Source organism: Mya arenaria, chromosome 11 (assembly GCF_026914265.1).
Source record: "Mya arenaria isolate MELC-2E11 chromosome 11, ASM2691426v1".
NCBI lineage: Eukaryota > Metazoa > Mollusca > Bivalvia > Myida > Myidae > Mya > Mya arenaria.
The window spans coordinates 64,933,110-64,955,443 of NC_069132.1; the positions used below are offsets into that span (position 1 = coordinate 64,933,110).

At 34.3% G+C, this 22,334-nt stretch overlaps 1 protein-coding gene across 1 annotated transcript in view; it reads left to right on the forward strand.

The window, feature by feature from the left end:
- The window catches only part of LOC128207966 (serine/threonine-protein phosphatase 2A 56 kDa regulatory subunit alpha isoform-like), a 30,165-nt gene extending 20,853 nt beyond the window's left edge, over nucleotides 1-9,312 (forward strand). The window contains 6 exon segments of the mRNA XM_052911201.1: nucleotides 111-170; nucleotides 1,422-1,530; nucleotides 3,933-3,986; nucleotides 6,186-6,236; nucleotides 6,872-6,991; nucleotides 9,079-9,312. Coding sequence (XP_052767161.1) covers nucleotides 111-170; nucleotides 1,422-1,530; nucleotides 3,933-3,986; nucleotides 6,186-6,236; nucleotides 6,872-6,991; nucleotides 9,079-9,312 — 628 coding nt within the window.
- Nucleotides 9,313-22,334: the final 13,022 nt, after the last annotated feature.

Here is a 22,334-nt window from a genome sequence, read left to right on the forward strand (position 1 = left end):
GAAAACTATTAAACTATTATCTGTTCACAATGGATTTATTTGTAAAATTTAAAATTTCTTGTAGATGTTCAATTTCATTTGTGATTTAAAACAATCTGTATCTTTTTCAGGTTTATATATGAAACAGAATCATTTAATGGTGTTGGTGAATTGCTAGAGATTTTAGGCAGGTAAGTGTCAAAATACTCATCATGAGGCCGATGTTATGCCATAATGAAATAGGAGTAATGTTATGAAATCCAATTTACATGAAACTAGTTAGACTTTCCATTCCAGTGTTGGCATTCTCTTAGGAATGATAAATAATACGTAAATAAGTCTTTATATTTCATAGTTGATTTAACGACTTTGTATACATGATATGTTTAAAGTGGTCAGGGGTTTAAGATTTTTGTTACTGCATACCTCATTAAAAGAAATCTTGATCTTATTTGAACTTTAAAGTTTTAACATATTTGAGGTTTGAAAAAGTTTTGATTGGTAGAAGACAATGAAATTTCCCAAGAAATATATTTTCTGAAATTATATTTACTTTGTAACTTTTGTATTAATTAGTGTTTATGCTCATGTCTCTGCCAGTGGTATCGCAAGACCGATTCTGAATTAATTATTTAGATAACCTCCAATCAAAACAACCGTCAAATTGTGGTTATTAATTGTTTGTATGAAAAAGGTGGCAGAGCTTTTTCACCTTCTTTGCTAGAGGCCGAAATTAGGCTTCTTCACAATAGGGGAAAATGGCATATTTTCCCAATTTCCAGATATTTCTTTCACAATTCCCAGATATTTTTCCCAAAAAGGAAGATCTTACTTCAAAAATTTACAATGAAAGCTTGACCCTGTGGAGTTTTTGTACACATTTCTTATTAAAAAGATCATAATTGAAAAAATCAGGTAGAAGTAGACTCACTTGTAAGATATGAGCCTGTGTTTTGTAACATGAGTTCTAAGTTTCATATGGATACCTTGACTGGTGTTTAAAATGTGTCTTCAATCCTCATATGTAGGATTTCCCATTTTGAGACTTTTACGCATTTTAATTTCCCAATTTGCAGAATTTCACGCGTTTAAATTTCACAAAATGAAAATGCTAGGCCTCTTCACAATTTTTGGTGAAAAAGCCCTGACCGGTTCATGCATGCTTTTTGGCTAGTGTAGAGACATTGGTGCCAAACACTAAGATAGTTGTTTATTTGGATTTTACTTAATCAAATTGGCATAAGGCAGTGCATGACTAATGCGGAATAGCTTACTTAACGCAAAAATAAGCAATAAACATATTTGTTTTAAAGAAAGTAGCAAAAAGTGAATGTTTGTTTAAAAGTGAATGTTTGTTTAAAAGTGAATGTTTGTTTAATAGTGAATGTTTGTTTAAAGTGAATGTTTGTTAAAAAGTGAATGTTTGTTTTTCTGTTTTTCAGCATTATCAACGGGTTTGCTCTACCATTAAAGTCAGAACACAAACAGTTTTTAATGAAGGTGTTGATACCACTTCATAAAGCCAAAAGTCTGAGCTTATATCACGCCCAGGTGAGTGTTTACTCTTAACTTAAGTAGGAGTTTACACGCATTGTGGTGAACTTAAGTAGGAGTTTACATGCATTGTGGTGAACTTAAGTAGTTTACACGCATTGTGGTGAACTTAAGTAGTTTACATGCATTGTGGTGAACTTAAGTAGTTTACATGCATTGTGGTGAACTTGAGTAGGAGTTTACATGCATTGTGGTGAACTTAAGTAGTTTACATGCATTGTGGTGAACTTGAGTAGGAGTTTACACGCATTATGGTGAACTTGAGTAGGAGTTTACACGCATTGTGGTGAACTTAAGTAGGAGTTTACACGCATTATGGTGAACTTGAGTAGGAGTTTACACGCATTGTGGTGAACTTAAGTAGGAGTTTACACGCATTGTGGTGGACTTAAGTAGGAGTTTACACGCATTAAGCAGTGGTCAAAATTAACACAAGCCCTCAAGCCCTGCACTAGTAAATTATCTTCTGGGCTTGAATTTTTATATAGTAGGGCTTGTTAAAAAATTTGATGATGAGCAATGAGATAAGAATTCAGACTTGTTCATCCAAAAGTTAAATTTCATTGACTAAGTGTTGAACTTAAGTAAGAGTTTACACGCATTTATTGTTACTTATTGAGAAAAAAAGCTTCAAAAGTCATTAATTCTTAACAATGGTCACTTATACAGCATGATTTTATTGAACGTTGTCCTTGACAACATGATACAAGAAAGTTGTGTCACCCGCTACTGTAATGATTGAAATTACTCAATAGCACTATAGCACTTGTGTATTATCTCAATCTCGCTTTGGTTATGGGTGACATAACTATTTTATATGGAATTGAATTTAAAACAATTGTCATTCATAAAAAGGCTTGAAGTGCTGTTGATAAGACTTATCATATTATACACTAAAGCTGCTTATGTCCAGGGATTATGTTTTCTTAATATCTCTTTCATAATAGCAGCATCTTTAAAAGACAGAAATAAGTAAAAATATGTAGAGGAATTTAATGATACAGATCTTTGGGTGAAATAAGTGCACGACTGGTTTAATGCTACCAATAGCAGAACTTGGTTAAGAATTGATGACCAACCATTGTGCAAGAATCTGGCTTGGTTTATTGGTCAAACTAGTCCAATAAGACTTGTTTTAATGACTGTAATAAATAGATAACGAGGGTCGTTCCATTTGAACGAAAAAGTGGAATAAACACAGGGTCATTGTTCAGAAGAAGAAAAAGGGTGTCATTATTTGCTTGTATAATGATGAAAATAGCCTCGCTGTTATTAACAATTGCGTTCAATCATTTTTGAAATCAAAGAAAGACCATTATGAATATACATGTGTATTTGTCATTTATTTTACCATTTGAAGTTAATTTCTCAGAATATTTTACTGAATTTTAGTGCAGAAGTCAGGTTTGGTCCATGTTGAAATGTTGATTGTTTGGTTTTTAGTTAACCATAGTTCAGTATTATATCATTATTGGCATTATTGTTATTTAAAGACCATACAAAGTCAGTTTTCTCTTACAACTTTCAGGTAAAAACAATTACACACAGACAAAAACAAGTTTTGTTTCATAAACATGAAGTTACTTAAAGAAGCCTTCCATTGACCAAGCATGTTTATTTTAATTTTTTTATCATGTCATATTAACTTTGAAAATGTATGAAATTATGATGAAGTTTTTTTGGGTCAACTGTTTTGCAATGCAAAGTATTTCTAATTTTATTATCTTTCCTACATTGTTTTCTGTGATACTACTTGTTTGCAAATGAACTTAGCGTTTCAAGGTCTGAAAGCATCAAATATTCTTTGGTTTTTTTTCTGCCCAAAACCATCCAAGTAAATTATGAATCATCGATGTCTTGTCAATTGACCTAACGCATTAAAGAAACACCAACTCTAACCATCAGTGATTTGGAGAATGTTGAACAAATTGAATGGAGCATACTAAGAGGCGGGCTTATTACCCGAAAAAACATCTTTACATGTATAGTTTTGTAGTGATTTACTTCAACTGGCCATTTAACTTCATAGCTTTAAATTGTGCTTACAACAACGACACTGACAAATATTACTCTCTCAAGAGTTGAAGCTGTTCGACCAAAGCTGCTGTTGAGGCGGTACAAATAACAGCGGTAAAAATTAAAGCGCAAAATTTGCGTTGTGATCATGCTTTGTTTAAACATAATAAACATCATGCTATGCTAATTTCATTTGCAAACAGTAGTATATTGAAACATATTGTCTTATTTATTGATATGTTTATATTCTGCTTGTGGCCAGGACTATATGTTCATAATGGCCATAGGCAAATATATGCTGCTTTTGCAAATGAACTTTGACCTTAAACTTGATACTTACTCATAATTCAGGTTGTGTAATGGCTTAATTTTGTGTTTTTCAGTTGGCTTACTGTGTGGTACAGTTTTTGGAAAAGGACGCCAGCCTAACTGAAGATGTAAGTATTCATTAACTGGCACACTTGTAAAATTGACACTTTGGGGTGGGGCTTAACTTGAAAGTATTGATACTAAGCTTAAAACGTTTATATTGATAGTAAATTTTAGAAATAACACTCAATGCTCCAGCCAAGATTTGATTGAAAAGGGCAGTGTGCTAGGTCAGAAAGGCACTTTTGATGCGCATTGAATACGCCTTAATTGGGCACTTGCAAGGGTCAATTCTGTTGCGTTTGTTTTGTACAGTAACTACTTTAAATTCAAAAAAAATGTTTTGAATACCTTAGCTGTTAAAATTACAGATGTATATTTATTATTTTTGTACATATTTCTGAAAACTGACTCCTATCAAACAAAAGGGCCAAGGGGTGGGGTAAAAAGGCAGCAGGGTGCGAGAAAGGAACGGGGTGGCCCCACCCTGCTTATCAGGTCTAGCTGGAGCACTGACACTGATCTTAAATATTCTACAAAATGGTCATTAGTTAATCGCAAACCATTCTGGTTGCATTTAAGTATTGGCAAGATTTTGCTTTATAATGAATAATTCTTGCGATTGTGTTATATTAAAAGGTAATTCAGCTGTAAATTGAAAACTATAGAAACTTCGTCAGATGTACATTAAATTTGATGGGAGGATAGTTGGAGCTGATTTTAACGTCTTGAATTTTATAAATCCATTTAACTTAGATCTATAGTATTTGTCAATTCTCTTTCTTTAGGAATCTTGTAAAGAGCAATTTAAACATTTGTGCTGATACTACAAGTTAACACTTAGATTTATGGTTATACATGTGTTTAACTCTTTTGGCGCCAATTTTTCAAAAAATGACAGGCTGGGGCCACAGTCCTACCCTAGGGATAGTGGATAAAAAAATAAATAAATAATAATTTAACCCTTTCGGCGCATTAGTGTCAGTCTGAGGACCGCTGATGTTAAATTATTGCGACATAAAATTATTCCATGCATACTTTTAAATTAATATTTGGCGCCGAAAGGGTTAAGGCTGTTGGTATGTATATACAACAACATGGATTTTTTTTCTTTCTTTACATATAAGCTGAAACAAAAGCAGCATGATAAATTCAGCATAACAGAATGTGTGAGTGAAATTATGCAGTGAAAAAATAACATACTGTTTGAATTGCTTTTGGTCACGTTTAGGGCGATGATAATCATTTTAACAAAATATATGGTTGTAACAATTTGGTGAACAATATTATTAGGTAAATACAAAAGAAATGTATAAATCGTTCATTACACGTTTTGAAACGATGGGATGTTTTTTTAACAGTTTGTAGGCATTTGTTGTTAAGTTGCGTTTTTTTAAATACAATTGAATCTTTATAGTATTATTTTATATGTCAAATATGTTTCAAAAAAATCTTAGTCAAACGCATGTTGAATACGATGTATATATATATATATATATATATTTCTGAGACATATAGCTATGATTCACTATGTTATAATTTCACTTTCTTCTAGTTAGAATGCATATCAATGATATTCTCTAGTTTGTTTGAACTCACCGAGCTCTACTTAAAAGCTGCACTCTCACAGATTGACTGTTTGACAGCTTTTGTATGTTTTGTCTTGGAATGAGCCAATTTTTGTGGCAATGCTTGCAAACCAGGGCTACAAACCTGCTGACTAAGTAGAATATATTGCTGTGCGCAATTGAAAGTTGATGTTTTATGGCTAAAAGTTATACTAACGCTAAAATGAAATTTTCAGCTCTTTTCCGAAAAAAAATCTCTTCTGTTGTTGGTTATTTTAAATGACTGAATAAAAGGCATTGGCACCAAAATCCACTGATTCTGAGATAAAAACTCAACAAAATGTCAAAACTGTCAATCTGTGAGAGTGCAGATTTAAATCCTGCATAGCACAGAGTTTGTGAAGTTGAATACACAAGAAAAAATAACGTCACAATTTTAACGCCTTCCCTTTCAGATTGTTTCTAAGATATTAATTTGTACAGTGAAAAAAAAAGGGAAATTTCAATAGACATAACTTTAAAAACAAAAAGAGTTAGAGCAAATAATGATTTAATCTTGGCTTTCTTTAATTTAGTTATAAGACTTGGTGTAATGAATTATAGTCACTTTTCATGAATAGTTCAAAAACAGTCACGAGATGATGGAATATGCGGAGCAAGTATACAACATGTAATTGAAAGTGTGAATTTTAATTTCAGGTTATAAAAGGTCTGCTTAAATTCTGGCCAAAAACCTGTAGTCAAAAAGAGGTGAGTTATACGTATAAGCGAAGAAACAGTTTGAATTTTAATTTCAGGTTATAAAAGGTCTGCTTAAGTTCTGGCCAAAAACCTGTAATCAAAAAGAGGTGAGTTATAAGTATTATTATACCTCACGTGACTTGTCCATGTAAATATCTCATATACATGACATTTGCCTATCTGTATTGCTACCGTTTGACATGAGCTTTCCTCAGAGTGATATGATTATTTAACCCTCGCGTTTGTTATAAAATAGACACTTGGAATTTTCAATATATTAAGTAAAAGACTTGTATTAAGCAGATTATAGTGAAGTGCTTCAAAATAGATGCCAAATCTAAAAATAGAAATTTAAATACACTGGAAACGGGTAAATCATATGACGTCATTATAGCGTACATATGAAAATTAATCACTACATTTTTTATAAAAAAATATTATGATATTGATGACTCCACAATTGCAGACGTTACCGGTGTTTGGTATGTATTTGTTATAATCAGAAAAATATCAAATGCCTTGAGTTAGATAGCATATAATTTTTAGATTAAGGTATTTATAGACAGTCTGGTGTTAAAGTCACAGAAAGGAGTATTATATATCCTGTTGTGTTTGGTTTTTAACTTTTATCTCCCTGTTCCCAGGTTATGTTTCTGGGCGAGATTGAGGAGATCCTGGACGTGATTGAGCCCACCCAGTTCCAGAAGATAATGGAGCCACTCTTCCGACAGATTTCCAGATGTGTCTCCAGTCCACACTTCCAGGTAGGGCGATCATCAGTGGCGATGGCCGAGTGGTTAGTGTATACAGAGTCTAGATCCAAGAGTGAAGTCAAGACTCTGAATCAGAGAGCGTTTTTCAGACTTGATCAGAGAGCTTGATCACACTCTTGATCAGAGAATGTATCAGACTATTGATCAGAGAATGTATCAGACTCTTGATTAGAGAATGAATGTATCAGACTCTTGATTAGAGAATGAATGTATCAGACTCTTGATTAGAGAGTGAATGTATCAGACTCTTGATTAGAGAATGAATGTATCAGACTCTTGATTATAGAATGAATGTATCAGATTCTTGATTAGAGAATGAATGTATCAGACTCTTGATTAGAGAGTGAATGTATCAGACTCTTGATTAGAGAGTGAATGTATCAGACTCTTGATTAGAGAATGAATGTATCAGACTCTTGATTAGAGAATGAATGTATCAGACTCTTGATTAGAGAGCTTAATCAGACTATTGATCAGAGAGCATTATTAGACAGAGGCTCTTGGGTTTGATCCCTGCTCGGAAGCGTGATTAATTATAGTACTGGTTAACACACCCAGGAATGGTAAATGGTTTGTAATCACATGTACATGTATATGTATAGCAGATTTTATTTTGTTACCTTTGTTTGCAGCTGAAATGCTTTACATGGGCAACTTTTGCATGTTCATCATTGCAGCGTAAAATAAATCTCACTTTTTTTGCCATGCATTGAATTTCACATTCCAGATAATATAAACTTTAGATCTTTTTTTTGTCAGTCCTGTTCAACTTAAATGATAATTTTATGTGTCCAATCCGGATCCCAGCTCTTGCTTGAATGGTTCCAAACTGAATTGAAATCAACAAACCAGGGTCCCATTTCATTAAAGGTTCTTAGTCGACACTTCAATACTCTTCAATTTCTATTAACATCACACATGGTATAAAAAAAGATTTCATATTTCCTCAATTTTGCGCTCATCTTTAATCCTGGCTGAAGTTCAATGTAAACACATTTGTAACAAATATCGAAAATATGAAACAATTTCAATTTACGACTAAGATTGATTAAATTCTTCAATTGAAACCAGCCCAATTTGCATTAATTACATTTCTGTGTGTTTTTGAGACTTCCATATATTAAGACTGTTATTTCAGTGAATTTCCTCGGGGTAATTTTCTGTCTTCTTACAGCAGGATTCCCTTGAAAGAAGTTTCAATTTCCTTCAAACATGTATAATATATTCCCAATTCGTAGACAGTTTCTTTGAACTAAAGAAAAAGCATTGTATTTCTGTAATAATATCTTTCACAGATCTGCTCTTATGCATTAAACTGTATGTATAATAAGTCAAAACATGGCTATTTTCTATTATGTCAGCTATTTTGTCATGAATTTTTACCGAAGGTCAGATTTTTCCCCAAATTTGGAACATGGTGGGAAAAAATCCAAGAAAACCTTAGCTCAGCTCACATACATGGCTTTTAGTTTGAAACTTCTTCAAATTGAGATCATTGTACATACATGAGTTTTTCTTTTCAAGCGGAAATTACGTATCGCTTTTCATAAACTGTTCATGATCTTAATTGGAAAGAAATCAAATTACGTTTGGCATTTCAGAAAACAATTTTTTCTTTCAATCTTCAAAGCGCATTAAATGTAGATCATTGCGATCTTCACAATCAATATGAAAATGTTTGTTTTTTTAAACAATTAGGCCACACTAAACTGATTTTATATTTAGCGTTCAATTAAATTTAAAAAAAAATAATATTGAAAAACAATAAAAACCTGCATTTATTCTGTATATTAAAATTGCTCTTAATAGCAGATTCTCCTAATGGAAGTTATAAAAAAATATTAACATTATACATTTGCAGGTTATTTCTTTCTGTACATGATATTTTTCTTGATTCAAATCATTGTTATGTTAAAAATTAATCGCTATAAAATCATATTTCAGATTTTTATCATTGTTTGTATTTTCATTCTTTGACCTGAAGACCTACTCGCCGGATGACATTAAAAATAGAATCAATTTGGTGTGTCCTAACAATATCCACAATTAATACTATGTCCTTTATTTCCACGATCCAGGTAGCTGAACGGGCCCTTTACTACTGGAACAACGACTATGTGATACAGTTGATCGAGGAGAACTCAGGCGTGATTCTGCCCATCATGTTCCCCGCGCTCTACAAAATCTCGAAGGAACACTGGAACCAGACTATAGTAGCTCTTGTTTACAATGTTCTCAAGACATTTATGGAGATGAATAGTAAACTCTTTGATGACCTGACGGCCAACTACAAGTCTGAGAGGCAAAAGTGAGTACTCGGTACACGTGTTCAGTTTATACCAGCAGTCAAAATAAGCACAAGCTGATAAGCCCTATGCTGGTTAAATATTTTATAGAAGTCATCGAAATTAGACTTTTGGATGAACAAGCCAAAATTCTAATACTATTACTTGGCATCAAACTTTTGAACAAGCCCTGCTATATGAAATTCAGAATTTGAGCAAGCCCGAAAGAAATTTTACCAGTGCTGGGCTTGCAGGCTCGTGTTAATTTCGACCACTGTTATAGGCTTGCTCAATATCTGGATTTTAGATACATTTTATCAGGGCTTTTTAAATGGGGATGGCAATTTTCCTCTTATCAGCTGATTTCCTGTTTTTTTGGCCATAAAAGTTAAAAAAACAAATCATTCCTGTTCATAAAAAGCAGTCATCGAAATTAGACTTTTGGATGCTCAAATTCTTATACCATTGCTTGACATCAAATTTTTAAACTAACCCTGCTGTATAAAATTCGGAATTTGAGCAACCCAAGGCAATTATTCCAAATTACTAAGGGCTCTCCCAGTATTACATAAAACCCACAGGGGAAGGCAATTATTTAAATAGTAAATAGTATATAGGTGGGTTTCTTTATTCGCTAATTCAGACCACACAAGGATAAATTTGCTTCTGTAGGGGGGTGGCATAATTTAAAAGTGCCTTCCCCCTGGGGGTTATATGTTTAAATGGATTAGCCCTAACAAGACTTTTTAGACTTAACATGGCAAATGTTAAATTTAGAATGACGTTATACAAGAAATATCCTTCCTTTATTGGAACTTTCCTGTATAAAGTCAATAAAAAGTAAAATAAAGGATTGGAATACAATGGTTTTATATTGTGTAAGTATTTTAGACTATTATTTAAATTTTGATGTGTTTTTCAGAGAAGAAAAAGGAGAAAGATCGTGACTTGAACATAATTAACAGTTCATTGAGCTTAATTTGACAAAATATTATTAAACCAGCTTTATTTAAGGTAGCCATTTTTTGACAGACACTCGCACTCAATCGTAATGAAAATTCTGATTGGTCGATTTGTTGGCAATTTGTATTCTTCAGACTGTACCGGTACTGTTTTCGTAATCGAGTAACATGTTTCTAATGATAAGATTATTGTTTGGAACATTTGGAACTATCATTTAAAACATTCCAATGTTTATGACAAAAGTTTATCATTTTAGCGTTTCAAAACATCGCGCATCGCGCGATATATACGGTAGTAAACATTATTTAATAATGTATTGCAAAGGGAGGCAAATGCTGCATGGTGTTTGCCTTAGTGCGGTACGCATTCCGACATCTACACTACCGGAAAACGACATCGGATTTGTAAACAATTGGTTATTTGACAATTTCATTGATAAAAACATGATTTTCTGTTAAACAAAATAAATAATTTTTATTTTTAAGCAGTGTTTGATAATTGATAAAAGATTAAATCTTCATTTTTTTTTTACACCTGGCCAAGAAAACTGTCGGTCAGACAACCGACCCAATCACAAATTTAGTCGGACCAAGTCAAAATTTACCAGTCAGGACCGTCGGACCGATGGTTTTTGCGATGTCTGCTTAGATAACCAAAAATCCATTCAAAGTTTACAACCATCAAATTTCCATTTAGTCATTAAGCTGGTTTATAACGTGGGGTATTTAGAAGCTGACACATGCACTAGAAAGTTATCATTTATTTTTGGTTTCTGTCACAGGGTGCAGTCATCAAAATTAGACTTTTGGATTAACAAGCCCGAATTCTTATACTATTGCTTGGCATCAAATTTTTGAACAAGCCCTACTATATAAAATTCAGAATTTGAGCAAACCAGAAAGACATTTTACCAGTGCAGGGCTTGCGGGCTTGTGTAAATTTCGACCACTGAGGGTGAGAAAAATGTGCAGCAAGACCGGGGCTCAAACCCAGTACCTAACATATACTGCTAACAGGGCGAGGGCTCTAACCACTGAAGTAATACTGGGCACCTTTCAAAACCTGAACAAGTAACAATACCATGACATACACCCCTGCCAAGTTGGAATAATTGTCCCAGAACTGACATGATAAAGAACAGATACATGATCTCGATGAAACCATGGGTAGGATAATGATTACACATACAGCTTGTTGGGTGCCCTTTGTTGCTGGGTGAGAGACAGGTGCAGCCAGATTGGGGCTTGAACTGGGACCTCCCGCTAACAGGGCGCGTGCTTTTAGGACTTAGAGAGAAGAAACGGACTTAGAGGGAAGAAACTGCAGATAAAAGTGCCCCCCACCACGAGGACATCCTAGGTAAGGCCCATTCCCCGCTATTTGCAGTGCAAAAACAGAAAAACCGCATTCACTCGGCACTGCGTGAGGTAAAAACACTGCCCATTTACCCCCCTTTACTTCAGGAACTGGGGGCCGTGGTTACAATTGAATGGTGCTTAACATACTTTTGAAAAGACAGAACTATAATCCAGTCATTGAAATCGCCTGGAAAAACAGATTGATAGTTGCAACCACTGATAAAACCAAACAAGAAAGTTGAAGAATTGCAAACTGGTAGACATGAAACATGAAATTCAAGCAGAAATTAAATATTTCTAAAATAATAAAATGTTACAATAAACAGAAATGTAATTCATCACATAATTTCATACCAGTATGTATTTCAAACAACTGTTTTGATGTTTAAATTTCAAAATTCATAACATCCCAACGTGACATCAGCGGGTAATCTAGCATGGGTGAAAATCGCCTTAACACCGGTTCAATAATTATTTTCCTCCGATTTTTCATCGTTTTTAACATTTTTAGTGGATTTTATCACGCTTTCAATATTACAGCTATTGTACTTTTTATCAAATCATTTATTTTATTATATTTGAAATATAATGCAAACCAATATCCATCAACATAACGATTTTTCTGGAGAAATCTTACCTCTCATCAACGGTTGTCTGGATTTGTTTTCATTTTGACATGACTAATCTATTTTTAGTAACAAATGTCACGAATTTCATGTTTTGCATGAAAAAACGATTAGGAAGTGAACACAGAGCATCCTGTATCGCAAATATGTTATACTTACGCAAGGACGACTATATATTTATTCAATTCACACAGTTTCGTCAGCATTTTAATCAAAATAAGTAAGCTTTTTAAAATATTCAGCGTTTCCGTTAGAGTTCGTTTCTGGGCGATGACGTCATCAACAAGTTTTCCCGCCTTATCTAGTCTGCATTTAAAAAGTTGTTTTCCAAGAAAGATGTCTACCCTGACTGAAAATTGATGAGTAAATTATACCTCTCAATTTATGAACAGATCAGGCCATAAATGAATAGAGCACTTACATATATCTGATCAGTATACTTTCCGATAATTTATGGAGATTTAACAGTGAAACAAAAACCAGTTAAAATATCAACTTGACAATTTTCATATTTTTCTTACATTTTAGCCCGTTCGAACATCAAAATCAAGTCAGCGCGCACAGGGCTATGACCAAATTTCAACGACGTCATTTCCGAAGTACCGTTACGTGCGCGTACAAATTGGTGCGTTTTTTCTAATAAACCTTTAATTCAAATTTTAGGCATATATACAAATAAAATTTGACAACGCCACTTGTGAAACATAAATTTTGGTGCTCACTTGGTGAACTATATTAATGTCATCTTGTAAGCACTGAAACAAACAATTATCCTCTATAGAATTATTACCGATTGACGTCATGATATAACATGATTTCCACTTCAAATACCACATTATCACCTTAACTCTTGGTGCATGTTCGCATGAAGTCCTAGTTGGCTTATGGTGTCCAAGTAGGCATTGAGCTTCCCGCTATCTTACATGAAGGTCGACTATTGCTGTTTCAAGGGAGAACACTTTTAAAGAGACGATATTTTTGTTAAGTCAGTGTTCACTCCCATTAAGAAACGATACATCTACTTGCCCTGTTTGCCCAATTTAAAAGTTGTGCATATTATCACCGGTTCCAGTCGGAAGAATGAAGCGTTATGGCATTTGTACTAATAGTGTAGTTATTTAGAGTTTAATAAACGTCACAAGTGCGTCTTTTGTCCATTAACACGTCGTGTATATGTTTAATAAAAAAACAAAAACAATGTAACACAGGTAAACAGGGGTTTCCAGGGGCGGTGTCATGAATTTGACGTTAAAGGGGGCGTAACGTAGGGGGCCTATTCTAATGACTTGCGCCCCACTCGCAGAACCAAACTTTGTTTTTTTTTAGAGTTGGCAGACTGGGGTGGGGTTGTGGGGGTGGGGGTGGAGGGGGATATTGGGTACTCCCTCAAGATCTGTTTACAGAATTTAAATTCCGAAATGGTTCATTTTAGGCTTATTTTGAAACTTTTCTTCTCCATTATTGAAACAAAAAGTAAAAAGTAAACTTGGACGATTTCGGGAGGGGGTGGGGATGCCGGGTGCGTCCCCTCACCCCTCGGATCCGCTTGTGGTAATTTGTTTCGCGGCTCTGAAATGAGGTCAAATGGCTGGTCAAATGGGCTACCAGCGAAATCATAGCATGCAATTATTTCTTAATTAACTATCAATATATTGGGCAACTTGAACCGAACCAAAGACTTAACCAGTTTAATACAATTGACTGAAGAGCTCTTAGTCAACAGTTATGTACAAACATGAAACAAATTGGGGTTTTTAAGAGTCAGACCGACAGATAAGCTACCTCTTTGATAACATTATTGATACATTTTGTTGCCTGGCGAGCCATATAATTTTGATATCAATTGAAAAGTATTCGAATTCTGATTTCTAATTTGTTAAATAATAATCAAACTTTTTATATACGTAGTTTACATAAAGATACTACAGTTTGTATATTTTGTCTGGATTGGTAAAGGAATCAGACGTAAAAATACAAAGCATTGCATTAGATGAAGGCAAAAACAACTTATTCTTGTCGGGTATATTATTTACATTTTCTTTTTATAAAATCCGTTGAATGATAACATCTTATGATGGGTCACCGGACATCCACCAATTACATTAATGAAAGTCGGTTTTTTAATATCATGAATTTCAGGTGCTTTATACATTGACGGAACTTCCGGTCACGCCAAGTTTGACGATCTCGTTCCGCCAGGGGGCGCTATCTCGTATGTTTGGGTCGCAGCGAACATTCACGCGCCCACGAAAGACGACGAGAATTGCGTGCCCTGGGGTTACCATTCCCACACGAACGGACCGAGAGACATAGCAACAGGATTAGTGGGGATAGCGCTTATATGTAGACCAGGTATATTTTAATCGTTATAAAGTTGGTTTTATAAAATTTAATTGATATTTGGAGAATTTAAACGACTTTTCTCTAAAACTTATATTCAAATTCAAGTCCCCCCTAAAAGGCAGTCTGAAGTTAAAACAAAATCGACTGTTTCCGGGTACTCTGGGCCTTGACGGCGCACGGACGGACGTGGATCGGGAGCTGGTCTTGTATTCGAACATCACTGATGAGACGAACAGCTGGTACATAAATGAGAACATCCGACGATGTGACCGACCCGCCGAATGCAAACAGCTTCTGGTATGCCAGTTAAATAGTTTTGTACAGCTCAAGCTTTTTCCACCCGGAACACCTCAGAGATTTTTGAAAACGATCTCGGAAGTATATGGACTGTTTACAATGTTATAAATCTTAACATTTAAATACGCTGCAAGTAAATAGCGTAGTTATTTCAATTAAACAGTTAAACATAATGAATTTACTTTTAGGAATCTTAATTAATTATGCAATATAGAACTTCACCGACAATCAATTTAATCATAGTAGTACAAAATAAACGTTTATACAACACAATTAATTAATACTATTATTTAAATTATTGCGAACTACTTCTACCGATGTACCGGCATACATCCGAGATTGTTTTGGATGGAAAATGACCGAGGAGTTTCGTATGACCGTTTCAGTTTAACAGTACGTGAACTTACCCTAAACACTGATCCAAGGACAAAACAAAAAATAATAATCTTGTTTCTAGGATTATGTGTCAATTCACTTACAATCCAATTTCATGTCGCAATAAGGACTGACCACTGGCACCGGATTTTCAAACTCATTTTTTTTTTAAATCAAACAAAAATCTTATAATTCCAAACTAAAAATTACAATACAAAAATTGTGACAAAATATTGATTTTCTTTTCAAAATATGCATTTTGTACTGTATATAATTATTTTGGATTATATATTGGAAGATTTTTATTTTATTTTTTTTATTCAGTTTGAAAATCCGATGGCAGTGGGACTGACAAATAAACAGGAACACCACATGGTCAATATTGAGGTACACTTCTTATTTTATAACATACAATTTTATTAAAACAATTAGCACAATATCACGGCCTGTAAACACCAGCTCTACCACTTTACGGTGGTGCAAAGAAAAAGAGCTGTCGACACTTCCGTGGTGGAGCTGTGCCCTATGTTTACATGAACAAACATGAGTATGATTTATATTTTATTTGATTATTTCATTTTACTGACATATTTCGAAAATCGGAGAATGTGGTACCGTGTAAGAACACTTCTACTGTAGGCTGGTTACTATTTCAGTTCAATGTTGTGCAAACTGTGGTGTCAGGAGCTTTTCTCCCGAATCGGACTTGTGCATATTTTGAGATCTGATTGCATAGCAAGTACATTTCGGTGCTTACACACCCCGTAAGAACATTCTCACGCATGCAAACATAACTGTTATGTATAGTACTTATGCCGGAACACAACAAAACTGATAAGCACTTCTTAAAAAGGAAAAATGCACATATTTATAAAAGTGGTGGCGCTGTTGCCCTAGTGGTGGCGCTATCGAGTATGTTTTGCGCTCGAAGTAATATAAAATTTAACGCTTTTGGAAAGAATACAACAGTTGCTATGTTTATCATTCATTGAACATTATGCTAGTTATGCATACTACTTGCGGAACTTCCGTTATCAATATTGTCGTATCAACATATGTCAACATTGAACCAGATATACAAATGGCAATGAAAAGAGATCGTCAAACGAATTGGAGCATGGACGAGGAGTCGACTTTAGTCGACTTCTGCGTAAATAATTACTCGTTTTTGTATGGGGGACTTGGCCCTACCGTTACAAAGCAAGGGCGCCATACAAAATGGGAAGAATTGCTTGAAGAGTAAGGATTTGCTACTTTCAGTTTTACTTTCAGTTTCTTTTTAAAAAGTACGTGGAAGGATTAATTTTATACCTAAGGTTATGATTCCAGTTTACTTAAACATAAGCTGTATCGATTCGAAATGAACATTTCATTCCCTAGTTATGTCACTGTTTTATTTCGGATATTGATCTGTTTAGAAATGCATCTTGCCACCTAATATTTAATCGCACTAGATCTACTCAATTATTCAATTAATATTTTCGAAATGTAATTATGAATTATCGTTGTTGTTTTTATTTCATTCAGGATCAGTGCAGTAGGGCCGGGAAGGAGTATTGATCAGTTAAAAAAGAAGTGGACGGATTTAAAGGTATGTATTCACAAGCCGATTTAGAGGGATGAGGTTGCCCCCCCCCACTTCTTTTTAAAATCGTCTAAATTTACCTTTATAAAACATACAAAAAATGCGCACTTACTACAAATTGTAACAATGGCATTGAGTTGGTAACCTCAAACACACATGCAAATAGTTAATGCAGTATTTTGTCAGTTCATAGGTTGGGGCGCATGTCAAAATGTTTTGCCTCAAAATGTTACACACCCTCTAACGTCAACTCCTGGACCTGCCCCTGGTATTCGATTTTAATTTTGGTTGTGTCTTTTACAGTTGATATATATGCACGTTTTTTTTTTAAACTGGTTAATGGCTTACAAGATAGTGTTTTAATTTATTGTAAGAATTGTATGCAATTTTCATCAATAAACTTCAACTCTTGTATACCAAAGTACCAGTCATTATAATTTAGGTCATGCCGTACATTTTGTTGGAAAGTTTATGGACTGAATGCATATCAACTTATAAATCAGATATAATTTATTATTATGAAATTTCAGACTCATGCAAGCCTCCTGCTGTCAAAAAGTATAGGCCATCTGAGACTTCAGTGTCAACTTTCACCGCCAACTGTTCAACGCCAACTGTTCAACGCATCATGGTAATTTTATCAGTTGAATGCATTTAGTTCAATAACAAAATCATGAACATAAACAACAATTTTATTAACAATAAAGAAATATGTAATTAAGTGTACACATAGGAGTTTTGTCCTTTTAAAATATGACTACAATCTGTATGGTCAAGTTATTTATAATGAAATAAACGTATCTTTACATATAATCTCTCAAAACATCTTTCTTATAGACATTTAAAGAAAAATGTCATAGTGATTTTTTTTGAAGTTCTAAGATATTTTTTTACCGTTTCAGACATAAGTATCAGTGAGGCAGAGGCCAATGGCAAAGAAGACAGTAACACAGGTTATTTTGATAATTCAACATTTTTTTAATAAGAACTGCTGGAAAAAAAACAACACAACATTTTTTTGCAATGAAGCTAATAGCGTATAGAAAAAAACACAGACAAGTTCATTTCTATTTTGGGAAGCCACGATAATGTACCCCTGGTGGTTATTGAACCAAGAGTTTCTTTGGCATAGAGGGACACCTACACCACTAAACCATTCCCACCCTTTTTAGGAGCATTATACCATTTTTATAACCTTGCTGAACCTCTATTGAATTAACATAATTTTTCAAATTATTTATAATAGAATTCAAAGACTATTTTTAATAGTAAAATTAAATAAGTAAAGAAATTCAACAACATCATTCTATTTGTGTATGATTATATATTTGTCTTTTATCCCAAAACAGAATCAAGACCTACACCATCAAAAAGAAATGACATTGCTCATCAGATGCTTGAAGAGCAAAAGAAACAAAACGAGTTCCTGGCAATGATTAATTTCACTCTGGCGTTTAGAGGTCGTGAATATAGCAACACTCAAACAAGATGGTCATTCTTGTGATGCCTCTTCAATAGGGTGCAGTTTTTCTTAAATCTGAAAGTGATAAAAATGACGGTAACATATATATATGTATGTATTTTTTGGTTTTTATTTTTGCATTCATCGTTTCATCGCATTGTATTTTTAAATAGATGGGATCACTAGAAGCTGAACACATATCTTATTATGAATTCAATTTGTAATATGACTCGTATGAAACATCAATTATAGTTATAAGTTTTTTTGTAAATTGTATGTGTATCGTTTAGTGTCTATTAGGCGTGGGACTTTCCTTATGTTTTTTGGCTACAGGGCCAATATTCACTGCGGTCTTGAGTCTCAGTTTAAGACTCAGGCTCAGAAAACTGATTTATTAAATGTTTCAATATCTATAATGTCACCTATTTTGACAACAATTAATGCCTATTAACTTTCCTTCTAGTCGAGTTTTGATGATGAAGCTAGCTGGATTTAACCCCTTTCGAAATTGTACATAATTCACATTCATTTTTTAGCTCGACTATTCGAAGAATAGATGGGCTATACTACTCGCCCCAGCTTGGGCTCGGCGTCGGCGTCCGGTTAAAGTTTTAGGGCAAGTTGGAATTTTCACTTATTATAAGTCCAATACCCTACATTAAATTGACTTGATACTTCACGCAGTTGTTCAGGGCCATCACATGATGAGGTTAGATAACTCCATATCATTCTTTACACAGATTATGGCCCCTGATTGACTTTGGAACTTAGGTTAAAGTTTTAGGGCAAGTTGGAATATTTATTAATAACTTCTATATCCTTTGTTCAATTCACTTAATACTTCACACAGTTGTTCAGGACCATCAAACAATGAGGTTACATAACTCTATATTATCCTAAATACAAGTTATGACCCCTGATTGACTTAGGTTAAAGTTTTAGGGCAGGTTTAAGTTTTAGGGCAAGTTGGGATTTTCACTAAAAACTCCTATACCATTCATTCAATTGACTTAATACTTCACACAGATGTTCAGAGCCATCACATAATGAGGTTAGATAACTCCATATTATCTTTTATACAAATTATGGCTCCTGATTGATTATGGAACTTAGGTTAAAGTTTTAGGGCAGGTTGGGATATTGTTTAATAACTTCTATACCATTAATTCAATTGATTTATACTTCACACAATTGTTCAGGACCATCACCCAATGAGGTTACATAACTTCATATCCTTAATACAAGTTATGGCCCCTGATTGACTTAGGTTAAAGTTTTAGGCAAGTAAAAGTAAAGGGCAAGTTGGGAGTTTAATAAAAAAAACACTTCTATACCGTTCATTAAATGCACTTAATAAAATTCAAAATTATTTACGACCATCTTACAACAAGAAACATAACTCCGTTTTAAGCCTAAATACAAATTATGTCCATTGATTTTTTTATTATTTTTTTTAATTTCCATTGAAAGGCATATTTGTTTATTCTAAACCACATTTTCATAATGGGAAATCAAGTTATTTGAATGACTTGCGTCATTGTTTGGGCGGGCTGGTGGGAGGGCAGCATAAAAGTCACCTTATGTATCGAATGTTTTTAGTTAGGTTTGACAAGTGACCAAACTTGGTATTATTACATCGTTATTGTATTCTAAGTCAAAGCGGCGTAGTCGAGCGCGCTGTCTTACGACGGCTCTTGTTGTAAATCGAATTAAATAAAGAAGATTTTTTTGGTAATTTAATTAGATCTTTTCTGTATCTGAGTCTAGACTTGGACTTGAGACTTTTCGTAATTATGGCCACTGTGCTTGTTCCTGCCATTGTATGATTAAGACAATGTATGTTGTACATGTAAAGACTGTGCACGTAGAATATGTCACCTACCCGCTTAGTGCCATTTAAGCATACACTCCAGACACAATGTTCGTCAGAGAAGTTGTCACAGCAGCCTCAGCGAGATCTGAAATATACCAAAAATAACGATATGGCTAATGTAGATTCTAAACAAATCGTAACCTAATCGTATGTGTAGTAAGAACTTGACATGTAATATGAGTAAGTCATGTTCGCCAATTAATATAATAAACAAATCAACAAATTTATCTTAAGAAAACGAACAACACCACACCGTTTTGTCAACTCTTCGCCAATCGGTACACACTACGTTAATACCCAAAGTTAAATCTTCCGGAGCTTGCCGGAGATGGCCGAGACGTTACGATTGCTATAAACTGTGTTTCACGTACTGCTGATGATGCTGGAGGTCACGGAGACTGTGTCAAGTTTGCAAGATTCCTCCTCGATGTCATGAATAGCCTCCTGTACTATCCGCACGGTAAACTCGTGCACTAAAACATAAAATAACGAAACATTAAGATCCTTTACTTAAAACAAATATATCGGAAAAGGGCTACACTTACAAAAGTTGTCCACATGTACCATCATTTCATTTCCAGGCAAAAAACATGTCGAAACCTTTAATTTAATTATCTTTTCTAATTGGTAACTCATTATTTGCCTGTGTTTAAGTTTATATAGAAACGTCGTAAACTACGGTGACAAACCCAGAAGCGATTCGTTTCACTATAACATTGTTCAGAGGTCCCATGGACTCGCAGCCGTGCGTGGTCACCATAATACACCAAACACATAAGTTAAACTATCTTTATTACCAAATGTTGGGGTTCCCGCATTTTTTACTTAAAATTGAGTTGACGTCAAACTATAGGGTTAGTCTGGTCTCCCCAACCCACGTACCATTCCTCAGAAATTCTTGCTCATCCGCATCCGTGTCTGGTTTCAACGGTTCAACCCTACTGTTCTTCAATGACTTCTTACGCAAGCGGTCGCGAAGTCTTGCACACTGGAAATGTAAACCTAATAGTTTAGAATACATTGTAATTATAAATTGTACTTTCAAACATCATTCAGACATGTAAATTTGATTTGACCATTATATTACCAATTTAAAAACGCACGCACACACGCACGCGCGCGCAAAAATGAAATCATTATGAAAAACAATCAACAACAATCTGCTTGTTGCAACAGACATTCATAATGTCTACACGACCATATCGTCTATACGACCATAAGACAAGATACGGCCATTCATCTTTCATTCATTCATTCATTCATTCAAAAATACTGAACGCTATCATGTACATCAATACTTTTTGTCTACCGTTTGTTATGTGTATGTACCTAACTTTATACCTATTCAATAAGGTGCCGTCGTGATTAAAAATTGGAATAAAATTTCAGACAATAATGGCAACACTAGAAAACGATTACCTTATTCGTAAGAGACACCATTGCCTATTTTTTTTTCCACATATTTCAGCAGAATTGATAAGGATGACTTACTTTATCAAATGCGGCAGTCTTAAGCCGCCTCAGCCAGACAAAACAGCCTTGATTTTCTTTCTTCTCCATTGTTAGTGTTTATAGCTTGCAAGTTAGCAAAGTTATGAAGTCGTTCCATAGATACAACGTTAAAATGACGTCTTGTTAAAGTCATTTTATAACGTCGGCAGCGAATGGAAAGAGCAATATAAACTATCACACTAGCTTTTATTTCATATTGTAACGACCTACGCAGTCGAGGCAAAACTTCCTTACAAGTCAGGGGAGATGTTGAAACACAACGAACACAGATTTGAACGTTTAACGGTTTATACTGTATTCTTGTATCTTCGAATCATGGACATCAAACACATGTATAGTCATCAGATAACAGTGTAAGTTGCATGGGCTTTTACGTTTTCTATATTTGGTAACAATTAACTATCTTTTATTAAAACAACTTGTTATTTATGTAAGATCTAACTACTAGACTTTATCGAATTAACGTAAGGTCAAACTACCAGACCTATCAGATTAACGGTTGTTCTAAAACCAAACGAGCTATCTGACGTCAAAAGTCAATCTCAAACATACGGGTTTAACCTTACCCAAACGAGCTATCTGAACTCAGAATTCAAGCTGCTGATCCCAAAAGGAACGCTGTATATATAGAGAACCAGAGATGCCTACGTGATCA